Source organism: Coturnix japonica, chromosome 2 (genome assembly GCF_001577835.2).
Source record: "Coturnix japonica isolate 7356 chromosome 2, Coturnix japonica 2.1, whole genome shotgun sequence".
NCBI lineage: Eukaryota > Metazoa > Chordata > Aves > Galliformes > Phasianidae > Coturnix > Coturnix japonica.
The window spans coordinates 51,794,370-51,809,684 of record NC_029517.1 but is presented as its reverse complement, the minus strand read 5'-3'; the positions used below and the strand labels follow the sequence as shown (position 1 = coordinate 51,809,684).

The following is a 15,315-nucleotide window of genomic DNA, read 5'->3' as shown; positions in this document are numbered from 1 at the left end:
ATGAGATCTTTGTAGGTATGAAACAGAACTACCCAGTAGGGACTGCAGGTAGCTTTAGCTACTTTCTGATTTATGCAAACAAAGGAAAATAAGGCACTAAATTTGCTCTGAATTACAAGACTGGGCCTTGTTACTTGGTCTGAATTTGGTGCTATCTTCAAGTGACAGAACACTATTAAATTAAGCCATATTGCAGAAACAGGCTGTATCTGTTCATAACTTCTTGCATTTTGCAGAATCCTGAAGAAAGGTTTGTTTGTATACATCTTACCTTCTTTCTAAGTGCAACTCCAGTGCAAGTCATTCATCTCTGCTTTCAAAACCTTTACTAATGCATTAGTAATTATTGTGGGAGCATCCCATACCGAATGATACATGCAAAAGAAACAGACTGTCTAATGGCAATGTAAAAACAGTCTGAGTCTGTACTATACTGCCAGTACTCATCTTTAGCTCCCAGTACAGGCATAGAGGTGCTGAAATTCCTTGCTTGGGTAGTCTGGATGATTATGATATGGCTGGTACTTTCTTTATCAAATTTACAAGAAGAGCAGCAGTGGTTGTATCAGATCTCACAGAACAGTTTTGCAGGCCAGCGCTTGTTTTAAGAGCTGTAACATGGCCTTTTACAACACAGTATTGAAGCCAATTCATGTTAACTGATCTCTAGGTATCATTAGCGATGCCAAACTTCTGTTTTTTTCACAGGTGCTATCTTTTATTCATTTGAACTTTCTGTCAGATTTCTGGCTTCATAAACGCAGTGCTGACATGTACCAGAAGCTAGTCTAATGCACATAGCTAGATATAACCATTTTTTATGACTCCACAGTACTCTAGAATACATATTGCATGGAGAGTGGATATGTACATTGGCTGAACCACTTGTTTCCTTTCCCAAAAGGAGGTCTTTTCTTTTGTAGTGTAGTTATGGTAAAATACTTGAAGTTCTGTTTGTGCAGTCTCTGAATTTGATTTATCCTCAGAGCATTCAGCTGCTCAGCATTAAGAGACAGAAGGATGTGTTTGTGAAGGAAGACTACTTCTGGGTGGTGATAGTTACATCACATGCTGTATTTCCAAGCCTGGGTTATATTAAATCAAACATTTTCCAGACTGGAATACCATTGAAGTCCCAGTCCTTAAAAACACTGTTTTTCTCCAGAGCTTACTTTCTCTTTACAGGGGACATTTTCAATTGTAAGACCAAGGACAGTGTACTATAAGCATTCTAGCTGGAATCTTTCTAGCTTGATACATTCAGATAAATTCTTCTTTGGCACACTTGCCTAATTTTTTCACTGACTTGAAATTGGGGGTACTCACAAAGCAAAAAAAAAAAAAAAAAAAGTGGTTGTTCCCTGTTGATTAACTGTCTTGCCTCATCATAGGTTCTTTCATTAAGGAATAATTGATTGAAGTTTTTTTAATTATTATTATTATTATTTTTAAGGTTGTGTATTTGGAGCTTAATTTCAGATTGATAATATGCCAGTGATGAAAAATAACTGGTAGAATTTTGCAGCTGATTTTATTTAGTTCATGCTGCAATTCATAGTATCATTTATGACATAGTAGAACAGAGTAAAAGTTATTAGAGTATCTCTTTCACGTCACTGTTTGATAAATGTAGAGAAGTAATGTTTTACTTCTCTGATGCAATAATATTTAAATAAACATGGAAATGTTTACGTACTCAAATGGGCTGAGCATCTATCTCCTGTCCTCAGTTAGCTGAAGACCTAAACAGAAAGATGTTAAAATCAATTGCTGCTTATTTTGTTTTGCTTATTTATGCTTGGACTTTCTCTCTGCTCTCAAATATTAGTATAGTTTCCAGATATATGTGACCAATTACAAAGCAAAAGTATCATGGCAATGGATAACATTTGTAGTTTGATTTATAGTGAGAGCTCTGCACAGTCCATTCTGTGTGCTAAATGCACACAGAGTCTGAAGAAGTTTATAGAACTATACATAAGGCTGTGACTTGGGATTTCTGTCAGACTGCCTGTGGTAGGTCATGGGTTTTCATATGAAAATTTGTAATGCCTTTAGCACTGTGTCTGTGTAAATTCTGGAAAAAAAAAATTGGTGGCAGCTTTTCTCTTTCGTACTCTGTGGATGTAAGTTAGAGTCAAACATTACTATAGCCCACCTGTGCTCATTCTGATGCCCTTTTATCTTGTTTGGAATTAGGGAGTACCCTTAGTACTGCCTCAGGAAAGTGAAGCTTCTTAAGCCACTGTGTGGACACACTGATTAGCACCAGAAAATGACTGTCATGTGTCATTACAGAGTGTATCTATGATGCACAGTTTTAAAACTTATGTTCTTATGCTGTAATTGAAAGAGTAAAACTTAAGGTACTGTTGAGGCATATGGTGACATTATTCTGTATTTGCAGTGTGGCACCATGGACCAGGGTTTGTATGTGAACCTGACTGAGAGAAATCTTCAAGATGCTCAAAAATTCTTCCTAATGCATGAGGTTGTCCAACCAGTTATTCCAGTTCCGTACTTCATGGAAGACAACAGCCGATTTTCTCACGTGGTTGTGGATGTTGTTCAGGGCAAGGACATGCTCTTCCATATCATTTATCTTGCCACAGGTATGAACTTTACGTTGCTGTAATAACTGAAAAAGTTTGAGGTCTCTGAAGTTTTAACGGTCTTCAAATCAGTTTTGGAATATGTATAGCACCTTGAATAGGCTGGTGTTCTACTGTGTTTTTTGTTTTTGTTTGTTTTTCTTTTTGGCAGCATGAATTCTGTCTTCTATATCTTATGAGCAGAAGAGACCAGCAGTTTGCAGTGTCTTTTTTTATATTATATTTTGGACTCATATGTTAGTTTGTGTTTCCTGTTCTACTTTGAAAGCATAAAGTTTACAAACTATCAAGAAAATGAATGGCTAGAAATTCCACAAACATGAATTCACAAGTTTCTCTTTCATCCTTTTATGTAGTTCAGGTTACATCCTCACTCAAGGTTCATGTGTTGTTTTAGAACCCTCTGAGGTAAAAAGAACTCATATAACAAATGCAATTACTGCTATTGCTATTTCTGACTCTTCTGCTAAAAAATATTATCTTTCCTTTTCGTTGCACATTTAAGTCATCCATTCCTAAGCATTTTCTAAACTCTGTGTTATTGTTTTTCCATTTATAGATAACTCATCTAAACTCTAGTAATGAAAGAAAAATAGTCTTATATCTAAAATTGGCTTGGTTAGAAATATTACTTTCTAGACTCAAAAATTCATTTAAGCTTCTGAAAAACACTGAATGTGTTAAACTGTTTATGCCAAACAAGGATGTCCCTGAGATAGAAATGTTAGATTAAAGCAACACGTTTGTGTTGTGACAAAAAACATAGTTCTCACATACTTAGTAGGGGATAGTTCATCTAAGGAATGGTTTGCTAGTGTGCATTTTCCATTTCATAGTGAGTAGGCACTAAATATGGAAAATTTAAAGAAGGACTCAGTTAATCAGCAGGAGAAAAAAGATGGTAAGCAGCAAGTTCTTTGATCTTGCAATCAATGAAGTAAATTTCAAATTTGTCATCAGTTCAATAGAAACTGGATCAATCATTTGAATCACTTAAATCATGACTTACTGATGAAAATTGTATATCCATAACTTATAACTTATCAAGAACATGAGAAGAATTTGCATTGTGGTTAAATATATGATTTATTTTTCCCCTGAAAACAGGATGCAATGCTTTTCAGAGATGATTGCATCTTTTCAGACTGAAGAAATTTTAGAATAATTTGGTTCATTTTGATGAGACAGTGTTTACTTAATAGGTAAAGTTTTTACATTTTACTGCATGAAAGTTGAGCAGTAATATGAAAGCTTTTAATAAGTTAAAACTTTATTTAAATTCATCCAGTTGTAGTCAAAACAACTTGCCAGTTGGTAAAGCATAGCATTTTAAGTGAAATCATGTTTCTTCCAAATGCTGTTTGTTTTGTAGCAGTTTCCTGACAGAAACATGTACTTCATTGGTTTTATATTTATCAGTACATTGTAGGATATTTATATTGTAATGGTAACATTGAGTAAGAAATAATTTGTCATAATTCTGATTGACTTCAGTTTTCAGATTTCCTCACTGTGTTTTCTTTCGTGTCTTACTCAGTAAGCGAGGATGTAAAATTTCAAGCTTCATGGTTCATTAATAAATTGTGTTCAATAAAACTTCTAGGTTTTTTTAATGCATCTTTGTTGCTGCTAAGACAGTGCTTGTATGTTCCTTGTCATGTAGAATTTCCATGCAATTTCATTCTTCTCTGTTCCACCATTTTCAGTCAGTCATGGAAATAGGATATTCTGGTAGCTGAATCTTTAGTTTGTCACTAGTACATGCTTTGATGTAATCATAAAGTATATGCTGTATGGAGGTTAGAAACTGTAAGAGGAAGAAACATACTAACTATATAATGTTAAGAAAATTTTATTGACAAAGTGAATTCTGTTTCATTTTGAATTCACCCAATGGCAGTGATTTGTGTTCATATTCCTTCTGTGTGCCCCCTCAATTAAGCATAGGAACTAAGCTTTATTTTCCAATGACTATTAATACTCACTTCATCTACAACATCTTCTCTGCAATGAACAAGGACAGTACAGCTAGATCAGGTTGCTCAGATCTCCCCAAGCCAGATCTCAAATGTGTCCAGGGACAAGACATCCTCCCTATCTCTGGGCATCTGTTCCAGTGCCTCACCACCCTCACTGTAAAAAACTTCATCATAGCCAATCTAAATCTTCCTTTTTTTCAGTTTGAAACCATTTCCCCTTCTCCTATCACAGTATATACTGCTCAAGACCCTTTTCCTTCTTTCTTATAACCTCCCTTTATATACTGAAAGGCCACTATCAGGTCACCACAGAGCCTTCTTTTCTCTGAACAGACCCAGCTCTCTCAGCTTGTCCTTGTAGGAGAGGTGTTCCATCCATTAGATCATTCTTGTGGTCCTTCTCTGGATGCGCTCCAACAGGTCTGTGCCTCTCTTGTACTGAGGACTCCACATCTAGACACAGTACTCCAGGTGAGATATCACCAGGTCAGAGCAGAGGGGCAGGATCACCTCCCTTGCCCTGCTTGCCATTCTTCTTTTGAGGCAGCCCAGGATACAGCTGGCTTTCTGGGCTGCAAGGGCACACTGCTGGCTCATGTCCTGTTTGCCAGCCACCGATACTCTCAAGTTCTTTTTGGCAGCTTGTACTGATAGTGGGGGCTGCTACTACAGAGGTGCAGAGCCTTGATTTTGGTAGGATTTCAAGACCATGCAGCCACCCAGTTGTTTCTATAATTAGCTCTTCTTTGAGCAGGAGCTTGGAAATAAGTTTCATGCTATTCCTCTCAACCCGAATTGTTTGTTGTTGTGTTTGTTTGTTTGTTTGTTTGTTTTTTCATATACCATGGTATCAAATTGTTTGGGCTAAACTGCACTACTTGGTGCTAAAAGGGAAATTCATTCAGCTCCAGGATTCTGGTGGTAGGGAGTTTATGCCTAACGGCATAAGGCAGGATGGATCCAACCCATACGGTGTGAGATGTACTCTGCATAACTTTTGTAATTGTAATTCATCACAACATTCTTACAAAATTGTCTCTTAAAATTCACAAAGCTGATTCAGTGGAAAGGTAAACATATATATTGGTTTGAATACAAATGAACACTCTACTGTCTTTGTTAATCAATGCAAAATCTCATTCTTTGAATCAGGTGGGCACAAGTTAAGAGAAAATTCTTTCTTCCTCCATCTCACGTTCACCTGCCTATCCACCTTGTTATCAGAATACAAATATTACAGTGGATAATAACCCTGACAGTATTAATAGTGTAATCTAGTTTCATTAAGCCTTAAATAGGGATAATATTACAAGAGAAGAAACTGTGAGTAAACATACAAATGTATTAATCTGCTGTGTCAACAGTCTTCATTTCTTAAACCTCTGCCAAGTCATCATTTTGCTAAAGATTCTGATGTGCTGGGATTTAACATCTACTGCTGGTATCTAAAATATATTTTACTGCTTTGGAAACACATCTTAATCTTCAGCTGCACTGCCTTCTGACAGAGAAAGAAGGAATATATTGATTCATGCTCATTTTCTTTTACTTAGAAAAAACATAGCACTTCTAACTTTGGTCAAGCAGAGAAAGCCCTGAAACATTTTTCAATGTTTCAGAAAGGAAAGTCAAGGATAGTACTAAGGGAAGTTCTGAACTAAGACTCATCTCTAATACCAGACTAAAAGTAAAGCAGGCTACTGAATGATCAATATTCTGACAACACTCTAAGTTTAAAAAACATTACTTCTTTCTTAATTGGAGAAAGCTTAAAGCAAAATGATATTCCATATATCACAGTTTTGTGTGCTTGGATCTTCTCTCACTTTTCATTTCTTTCTCCCTTTTATTTTTCCCTTTCAATTTGTATGCCTAGGTGTCTTGTGATTAAAACCTTGCCAAAATACAAAGGTCTCCAGAGCATTTGTCAGAGAACAGGGTACTGCAATGCAATGAGAGCAAAATCTTTAGAAAATATACTGGCATTATGGGAAAAAATAAATAAATTCAAGAGCATATTTTAAAAGCTGTGGAAAAATGTCCATTTTCTCTGAACATTGCTCAGTGGGCTGAGGATGTGCCCTCTGTATCCTGTACATAAATCATATGTGCCCATTGGTGGATCTTGATTATGGTAATTTATATTTTAGCATTGATAAAACTAGGGCATGGCTACCTTATAAAGACCTACTGAAACCTGGAGAAATATTTACTGTTGGCTGTGCTGCATATCTCTAAAGAATGGTCTGTTCACTGAACTAAGCCTGAATTTTTATGCCATAAAGATGGGTTTGTTTTGAAGTTTAAAGATGACTATAATAGTTCAGAACAGAAGTTGTACAAGAAGTTTTGGAAGGTTGTATTTTTTTTCATCTTTAGACCTGAAATTGTGCATAGCATTGCAGAGAGTAATGATAAAAAGCAGCTCTGGTTAGACGCATACAGCAATAGTTATGAAAATAATTATAAAAAGAAATTTCAAAAGGTGGTTTTTGATGATGCAGATGGATATTTCTTTACATTTTGTCTTCAGTGGGGGAATAACAGGTAGTAAATCTACACAAATGTAACATTTTTTTGTTGTTGTAGCCCTTGCTGATATTGTAGATTTACCAGAAATTAGTCCTTATCTCATGAAATGATTAATGATGCTCATTTTGGATATGCAGTCAAAACAGTTTGTATTTCTCTGGTGTGTCTTACTAGATGGTTTGATGATTTGATTTTTCTGCTTACAATACTGTCTTTTTTTGCCTGTTTTTTTTTTTTTCTCTTTTTCTTTTTTTTCTTTTCCTTTTTTTTTTTTAACAATGCACCACATAATCTGTTAGGGACCATCCTATTCCAAGATTCCAATATATGTGTATTTTTGCTTAATTTTTTTTGCATGAAGTATTATAATTTTCCTGGCAGACTGCAGGTACTGATCAAAGTATGCTTTCTTATTTAGTGTGCACAAGGTCATAACATGGTAAGTGTGAAGCTATGAACCTTAAAATTATAAGCAAAGCTTATACATATTTCATACCTGGTGAAGAGAGCTACAGAGCTTGATTTCTTTGGAACTGGTGGCATTTCTGAGTGTTTTATTTCAGGTGTGTTGCAACTGAGAAGTAATCTGCAGATAGTTTTTGTTGAAAGAAGCTATATACATTTTCTTTTAGTTTGAGAAGCATCTTTTTAATCTAGAAACTACAGCATAAATGCAATCCTAATGATGATCAAGTAGTTGTAATTTGAGTCACAATTCAAGTGTGAAAGTGTAGTGGGCTATTTGTATATATTAATATGTTCTAGTTTGGAAACAGAGCAGCAGGATAAATCAGAGTGCAGATGGATAATGGGGCATATGCACTGCAGCAGGCAATAATCAGAGGGTGTTAAAACTCTTTCTCATCTGTTGTAATAAAAGCCACAGTTGCTGTGTTTCTTCTGACTTTCCTAGACAAAGACATGGCATGCTTTTACCCAGTTGTAAAACTCCATTGCAACATTTCCAAATCGAGTTCTCTGAACTTACCTATCTGGACTTTTGCATTATTATTTTAAGAGGCTTGAAGCATAGACAGTCGTCAGTTTCTCTTCCTTCTAGAAATGGTGCACCTTGGAAGACACGAGTCATAACGGTAACACAACGAACTTGAATGCTATTTAAGAAATTGAGCAGTAAATCATAAGATAAATAACCCTATTCTATGCTCCTTCTACAGTGAATGTTAGTACTGATGAAAGAAAACCCTACCTGAATTAGTATTTTGTGTTATTAATCTTTAAACTTAAAATAAATAAATAAATAAACAAACAAACAAACAAATAAATAAATAAATATTAGTGGAGGGTTGATTGTTAGGGTAGTATGGCTGGGTTGTGGTTGAACTTGGTGATCTTAAAGGTCTTTTCCAACCTGAGTGAGTCTATTCTATGATTCTATTTAAACACAGAAAAACTGATTTACTGCTGCCTTGTGTATTGTGTCGCCTGTACTGGGAATTGTTGTTTTAAAATGTTACCATTGTTAAAATGACCATGCTGGAAGTTCAGGCTACAGATGATACTATTTAGCTCTATAGAATCAAACCTCACATTATAGATGTTCAGGAGTACTGATTTCCCTTGGCTTTTTCACTTTTTATAGAGATCTATCATTCTGCCAGCTCCAGTAAGACCTGAGGAGGTTTCTTAATAAGTAGATGACTGTATCTAGAACTGGTTAAATTATTCATTGACAGCAACTTACATGAGAGAACAAATTACCCACCACTTATTTGTAGTCAGTTTTCCTTATTATAATCAACTCATAAATAGGTCATGATTTTGATTAGTTTGTTGCTTGTGTTTGCTCCGATAGTTTGTTGGTATTTTTGACAGCACATTCATGAATTACTTGCTGCAAATAGATGACATTTGTATTCTGTTCCCATGGGACAAATTTAAATAGGAGCAGCCTTTTCTTCTATCCATAGTTATCATTGTGTTTTAATGATTGCCCAGCTCTATTAGATACAGACTGTAAATAAACATCTAAAGAACACATGGTGTGGGCACCTTGGTGCTGCCACTGGAAGTCAGATTTGCTTCCAGATGAAGCTGATACAGGGGCTTATCCCAGGGAGGTTCAGCCGGTAACCAACTCTTGTGTGAGTATGTAGTTAGTGATCAGGATCCTTACTGAGAGATGTGGGGAGGAAGGGGCTTGGCTATGTACAACATTTCAGAAGGGATTAGTCAATGTGACATATTACTGAGCATTGTAAAAATCTGCAGAGTATTCTGCAAGGCTTTTTGCTTTGAGAAAGCCTTACATTTAAGGTGGACATGACTGAGAGTCACTCAGTGAACCCCTGACAACTATAGAAGAAATCAGTATATTTAATCAAAAATGTTCAAACCAAACATAAGACTCCTCTTTTACCCTTAGAAAAAGGGCATGCAGGATTACAAGTATGATAATGTCATATGTATGGTGTTCAGTGTGCACGTTGAGTAAAGCAATTATTAGGCAGAATATTCTATTGAACTCTCTTTCTCGCATTTGTGAGCTCCTTCATTCTCCCACACTTTTCACAGTAAAACTGAACGAATACAAATGCTTCAACTAAGCAAATACAAACACTGTCACTAGCAATCAGCATTTGGGACTTTTTTGTTGTTTATTTTTTCTCACAATGGTATTTGGTTTGTTTGTTTGTTATTATGTTTATTCATCTCTGGTCAAACGATATGGCATCTTTTCATATGGTAAAGAACTTCTGAATAAATACATCCTTCTCTTTGTTCCATGACATTGAAGAGTGATCATAACATATAGATATGATATTCCCAGAAATATGGCTTTTCTGTGATGTGTCGTGTAACTTGGCAGACAGGTTTACAAAAAAGTAGTCTCTGTCTGCATTTTACTATATCAAGTCACTTGGTAAAAGTCATTTGCATAGAGTCCTTTTAATTTATTTTTTTGTTTTTCTTATCTCATGAATCTTCGAAATGTAGCTTCACACCTTCAGAAGGAATAGAATGAACACAACAAATGTAGCAATTAGATCACCTGTTGAGGAGATAAAAGCCAATATTTCATTATGGCCAAATGTCCCGCTTCCTAGGCTGTAATAAAAAGAATATAATATGACTATTTATGGTGTATACCATGGCTATTACTGCTTTAATGTTTTAGAGAAAATCTTCTGGGAAGAGGTTTTAGGTTCATGTCTCTAATTTTGTTTTTGTTGTAATCTAAGTTTGTTGCTATCTCTTATCCATTTACTTCCTAACTCACATTCTATTATTAAGAAATGAGAGGCAGCATCAGTCTTTTGTTTTGTTTCCAAACAAAAGCTGTCCTTTATGCTGAAAATGCTGCTGACTTAACATGTATGTCATACAGAATTTGTACTGAACTTGGCTCCACTGTGGTCAGGGACATACAGGCACCATTCAAACTGTAAATGTGTTTGAGTAGAGGAGAATCCTTGACTCACTCTAGTCAGCCAAGTTTATGATGCTTCTGGATTGGTACAGAAGTTATTTGTCTTTCTGTACTTCAGTGAAAATAGCCACATACAACTCAGTTAAGCAATTAGGCGAGGTTTATAGTGAGCTATTATCTGAGAAACAGTTTTCTCCACTTGTGCATGTAAATGCTTCTTTGATCTGGGTACTGGAAAATTTATTCAGTGGGAAAACTTATATTCATAGCATGTTTGGGGTATTACAAGATATTTATAATTGTGGTGGCACAATGGGAAAGCAATAAAAAGTAATAGGAGCAGTAAGCTCTCCCAGTCCAGTCAGATCCAATCAGAGTTGATACATCTCAACTTTGGAAGACTGGCGATGATCCAGGGTCTGTATTCCATAGTAATTTTGTCTTTTGTGTGTAGCATTGCATACTTCATTGCTGCTGCGTTTCAGATAGCAGGCCATAAATCGTAACAACCATTTCATCTTGCAACTAATAACTATGCTTATTATCTCTTCTACTATTTTAGCAAGAGGTTATGCTTTTCTTTAGTGGGACTTATCTCTGCTATCTGATAAGTCCTATCCACTCATTAAATATTTTGGCATGTCTTTCCTAAGCTAGAATGCTTTCTCTTCCTGAGAATAATCTCCTGGGAATTTAACATAGACTTTATTATTCATTCATTTATTTGTTATTATTATTTTTAATTTTAATTTTGAATTGCTTTATTCAGTAGCAGCCCTGTATTTCTTTTTTTCTTTTCAGAATCCAGCATATAAGAGCTAGACAGCTCTACGCAGGTGTAATGTTTCTCATTCTGAACCAATAGTCTATGTATGACTTCCACCATCTTTTTCTCAAGGCTTCGAGTTTTTTGTGTCTGTGTCATTTTTAGTAAAAGAAAAGTTGGATAATGAAAACAAGAATGGCTGTCAACACAACATATTGCCAAATGGACATTCTCTAGAATATGTTATTCACTTCTCAACTGTTGATGTTGGATCTATTTGGCTGTAATCTAACTGGCCTTAAGAAGTAAAATGTTTTCATATCTGGGAACAAAAAAGTGTTGCTCATCATACTTCAGCCACCCAAGAGAAATCCTGTACCTCAACTTTAGTCTAGTTAGTCCTGACTAGATTATGTCTGAATGCACAAACTAGGTAGAACGCTTTAAGTAAAACCGAAGGAATCCCTATATGCTTGTTTTTCATTATAATGTGTTTGCTTAAAAGAATTCATATTCAAGGAACTAAAATATTTGAGACTTCTAAAAAGTTAAAGTAGTCTGATTGCAAATATGTTAATGGGCAGAATCTGTTTGATTCAAATACAGTAATTATGATCAAAGGCAATAACAAAGTAAATTTTATTTTCACTGCAGGATTGATGCACGAGCATAGTCTTCGTATTTGTTCTACTTCATTTTGAACCTGGCATTGCTTTTCTGAGTTGGAAAAATGTGTCATTTTGCATGCCAGCCTCATGTGAAATTGTACTGGCCTTCTGTGAGGACGTTGTCTTCATTTGTCATGTAAATCTTGCATTACTGGGCAATTTTTATATTCAGAGCTTGTGTAAATTAAATACAAATGTGGCATGAGGTGATCACTTGGTATGATCAATGACTTCATGCTTGGTGTTGTCATGAATTGTACCTCTTCTCCATGCTGTATACCTGAGATTTGCTGATGTTTCCACAGAGGAGAGGGAATACAGGGCATTAGAGCTAAACCTGAAATTGTTGTCAATCATGTTTTTGCCAAGTCCTGAGTAACAGCATTATGTTCCCCAGTTCTTTAAAGTCTCATGCTATGCTGTTGTTTGAATCATATCCTCTTTACAGGAAGAGCATTTTTTAAACTGATGTCAGTATCTATGTTAGTGTCACTATGTGACTGAATGCTCACATTTGAATGTAACATTACTAAGGAGATACATATAGTGATATATGGTATAGGGACATGATTGAGTAGCCATGCCTTGAGCTAATCTGATACATGTCCATAAGATTTTCCTGTTCAGTGAACATGGCAACATGACAGCGCAAGGCCTGTGATCCTGGTGGCAGCCACACTCATATGGGGTATGAGGAGCTGAGGTTAAATTCCTCTTGGAGTTCAAAGCCATCTGTTCTACCGCCTTGTTGAATTCTTAATCTAGGAGAGAAGAGGCTTCTATAGGTGGGGATGAGGCCTCCTGGCAATGGTTTCATCCTCAGACAGATGCATGGTTCATCTAGCCTGAGAGAAGCAGCACTATCCCACAAACCAAATAGGTCCAGGATTCATCTGGAGAAGTGATTCATTGCTTTCATTCTCCACTGTAAAGACTATTAAAATGTTTTTCTGATGCCTTTTTAAATAAGCATAAAGTGCTCCCTGAAATTCCCTAAGGATGTGAAAGGCACCTATTTCTTGCAGAACATAAAATCACATCAGAAGCTGCTGACAGTAATGGAGAAGTGCTTTTCATAGGCTGGGTATATATTGCTTATCTCCCTCCCTGTTCCTAGCAGTTTGATGCTCTTTCTCACTGATGCGTGGTATCACAACTCTCAGAGACTTCATGTTTTTCTTAGCTGCAGCTGAAACTTTTCTGGTTTTAGTTCAGCTATCTTCTGTACATCAAAGGACAATGAGGTAAATGTGTGTCGCTGGTTTTGATTTTGTCAGCAAATCAGGTCAGTGTGGAAGAAAGCAATATAATAAAAGAGGTTTGAACTCTTCAGTGGGAAAAGGTACTTGTTAAAGTATTTGCAGTGAGCCCTTGTTATAGTTGAATAAAAACAGTTATACAGAAAAGTGAAATTTCAAGTGTTTGTTTTTTCTCCTTTTAGATAGCATTACTGTTCTGAATACCAGTTTCGCACATGAAGACTTAAGAGAAAGAAAGCTACCAATTGAACCCAGAATTCACAAGTCTCCAAATTAATCCATAAGAACATTTTCTCTATTAACACTTATATCACTGAAAACTAATAAAGTAATCTTGCAAGTCAAAGATCATGAAAAGTAAATGCTTCATAAAGGTTTAGAATAGCTAATGCTTTATGTTGTATAAATAAAAGCAATGCAGCAGATAGATTGAAATTTTAGTTATAAAGAATTTGCATCCACGGTAGCCTGTAAAGGATCTGTGCCTGAAATAGTTTTTTCTTATAAGTATTCTAAAGTCATGTTTTACTTCTGAGTAAGCTGAATACATGATTTTTTATAGACGGTTTCAGCTCCTCTAAATCAGACAAAATTTTACAAACTTGCATCTTATCTCTGTCACATCTTTGGTGAGCTGAACATCTCTTGTAAGATTGAAAATATAACAGCAATTGTAAATAATGGTGTGACAATGAACTTGATTCATGAAAAATACATACATTTTGAGATTACTGAAAGTATTTAGTTTCCTTTTTTCATACAAGGTGGAACATCCGTTTTAGGTTTAGGGAGGATGAGAATTTGTCTCAAGCCTGTATGAGCTCTAGCGAGATGAGGAAATAGATGATTTGGTTTGATATTCGTTTCTATATGCAGGAAACAGACTTAAATGATGTGGAGGTCTAAGACAAGGGTTTTCTTGCTTGATGTGGGTTCCTGCTTGAGCTTCTAAAAAGGACCAAGGGGAAGCAGAAAAATAATTAAGTTTTAGAGGTTAAAGCATGTAGATGCAGTCATACAAAAATGCATGCTGCTTTGGTTTAGCTGATATTTGCTTTGCATTTTAGTCTCAAGTGGATCTGAAATTCCCTTTAGAACATGAATTGTCTATTTATCTGAAAAATTTAGAATGAGATTTACTGGAGCTGCATTTAACGCCCAGTTCAACAGGAGACATGAAAGGGCCAATGGAAGATGGTGCATAAATTATATTATTTTCCAAAAAGAATACCTTTTTGAGTCACAGGCAATGCTTCTAGCAGAAACCTTAATAGCACCAATTTACATTCTGTTGTGCTTTGAGAAGTGGTTGATATTTCCTTTATAAAAGCAAATATTTAACACTGCATTGTGATTAAGGGAGGAAGCTGTTGCTGATTCAACTACAAATTCAGTGATGTTTTTGATACATTATAATACATGGAAATTAAGTCTACAGGGAATAGAGGTGTTCTAAAGAATGCATTATGTTTAAAAAGCCTCTCTGCAAAATGGTAAAGAAAATATGTCCTGAATTTCTTTGATAGTTAACTTCCAAATGTGTTGTTTAGAGGACTGAAACTAAATTACTTTAGTATGTTTCAGTGGGGGGGATTGAGCTTCAATAATCATGTAATCTTACTGTTTTCTAGAATGTGTTGGATGTGTATTATTTAGCCTTCATTTAATTTTGGGGCAGTGCTTGTCATTAATTGCATGTGCTTTATCCCCTACCAAAGACATGGCTTTGTTTGAGGAAAGTTCCTGACTTTGGAATAACTTGTATCTAGATCAGTGCTTTTTAATCAAAAGAGTCATTGAAGCAGTAATTCTATATCCTATGTAGGAAGGATATTATATAAATATTCCCTTCATAAAAAAAAATTCATTTTAAATCTTGACATAGAGTTATCAGAAACTCCTGTAGTTACAGAGGTGCAACTGAATTTATCTTGGAATAGCCACTAGGGTATTAAGAAGCTTCTCTTGTTAATCATTTCAGAAGGTATTCAAATAGGTTTCAACTTCTGTAGTACCTTTCAGCTTCTAAATAGCTGGGAAATGTATTAAATCACCTCTTCCACATAAAGACTGGGACATGAAGTGGACCACTGGAGTTTTTCATCGAC

At 35.6% G+C, this 15,315-nt stretch overlaps 1 protein-coding gene across 5 annotated transcripts in view; it reads left to right on the top strand.

The window, feature by feature from the left end:
• SEMA5A (semaphorin 5A) overlaps nucleotides 1-15,315 on the top strand; it is a 316,527-nt gene that overhangs the window by 200,279 nt on the left and 100,933 nt on the right. For all 5 annotated transcript variants that reach the window (XM_032442465.1, XM_015854392.2, XM_015854395.2 and 2 more), the window contains one exon: nucleotides 2,408-2,612. In XM_032442465.1, the coding sequence (XP_032298356.1) occupies nucleotides 2,408-2,612 (205 nt within the window). The remainder of the gene's footprint in view (nucleotides 1-2,407; nucleotides 2,613-15,315) is intronic.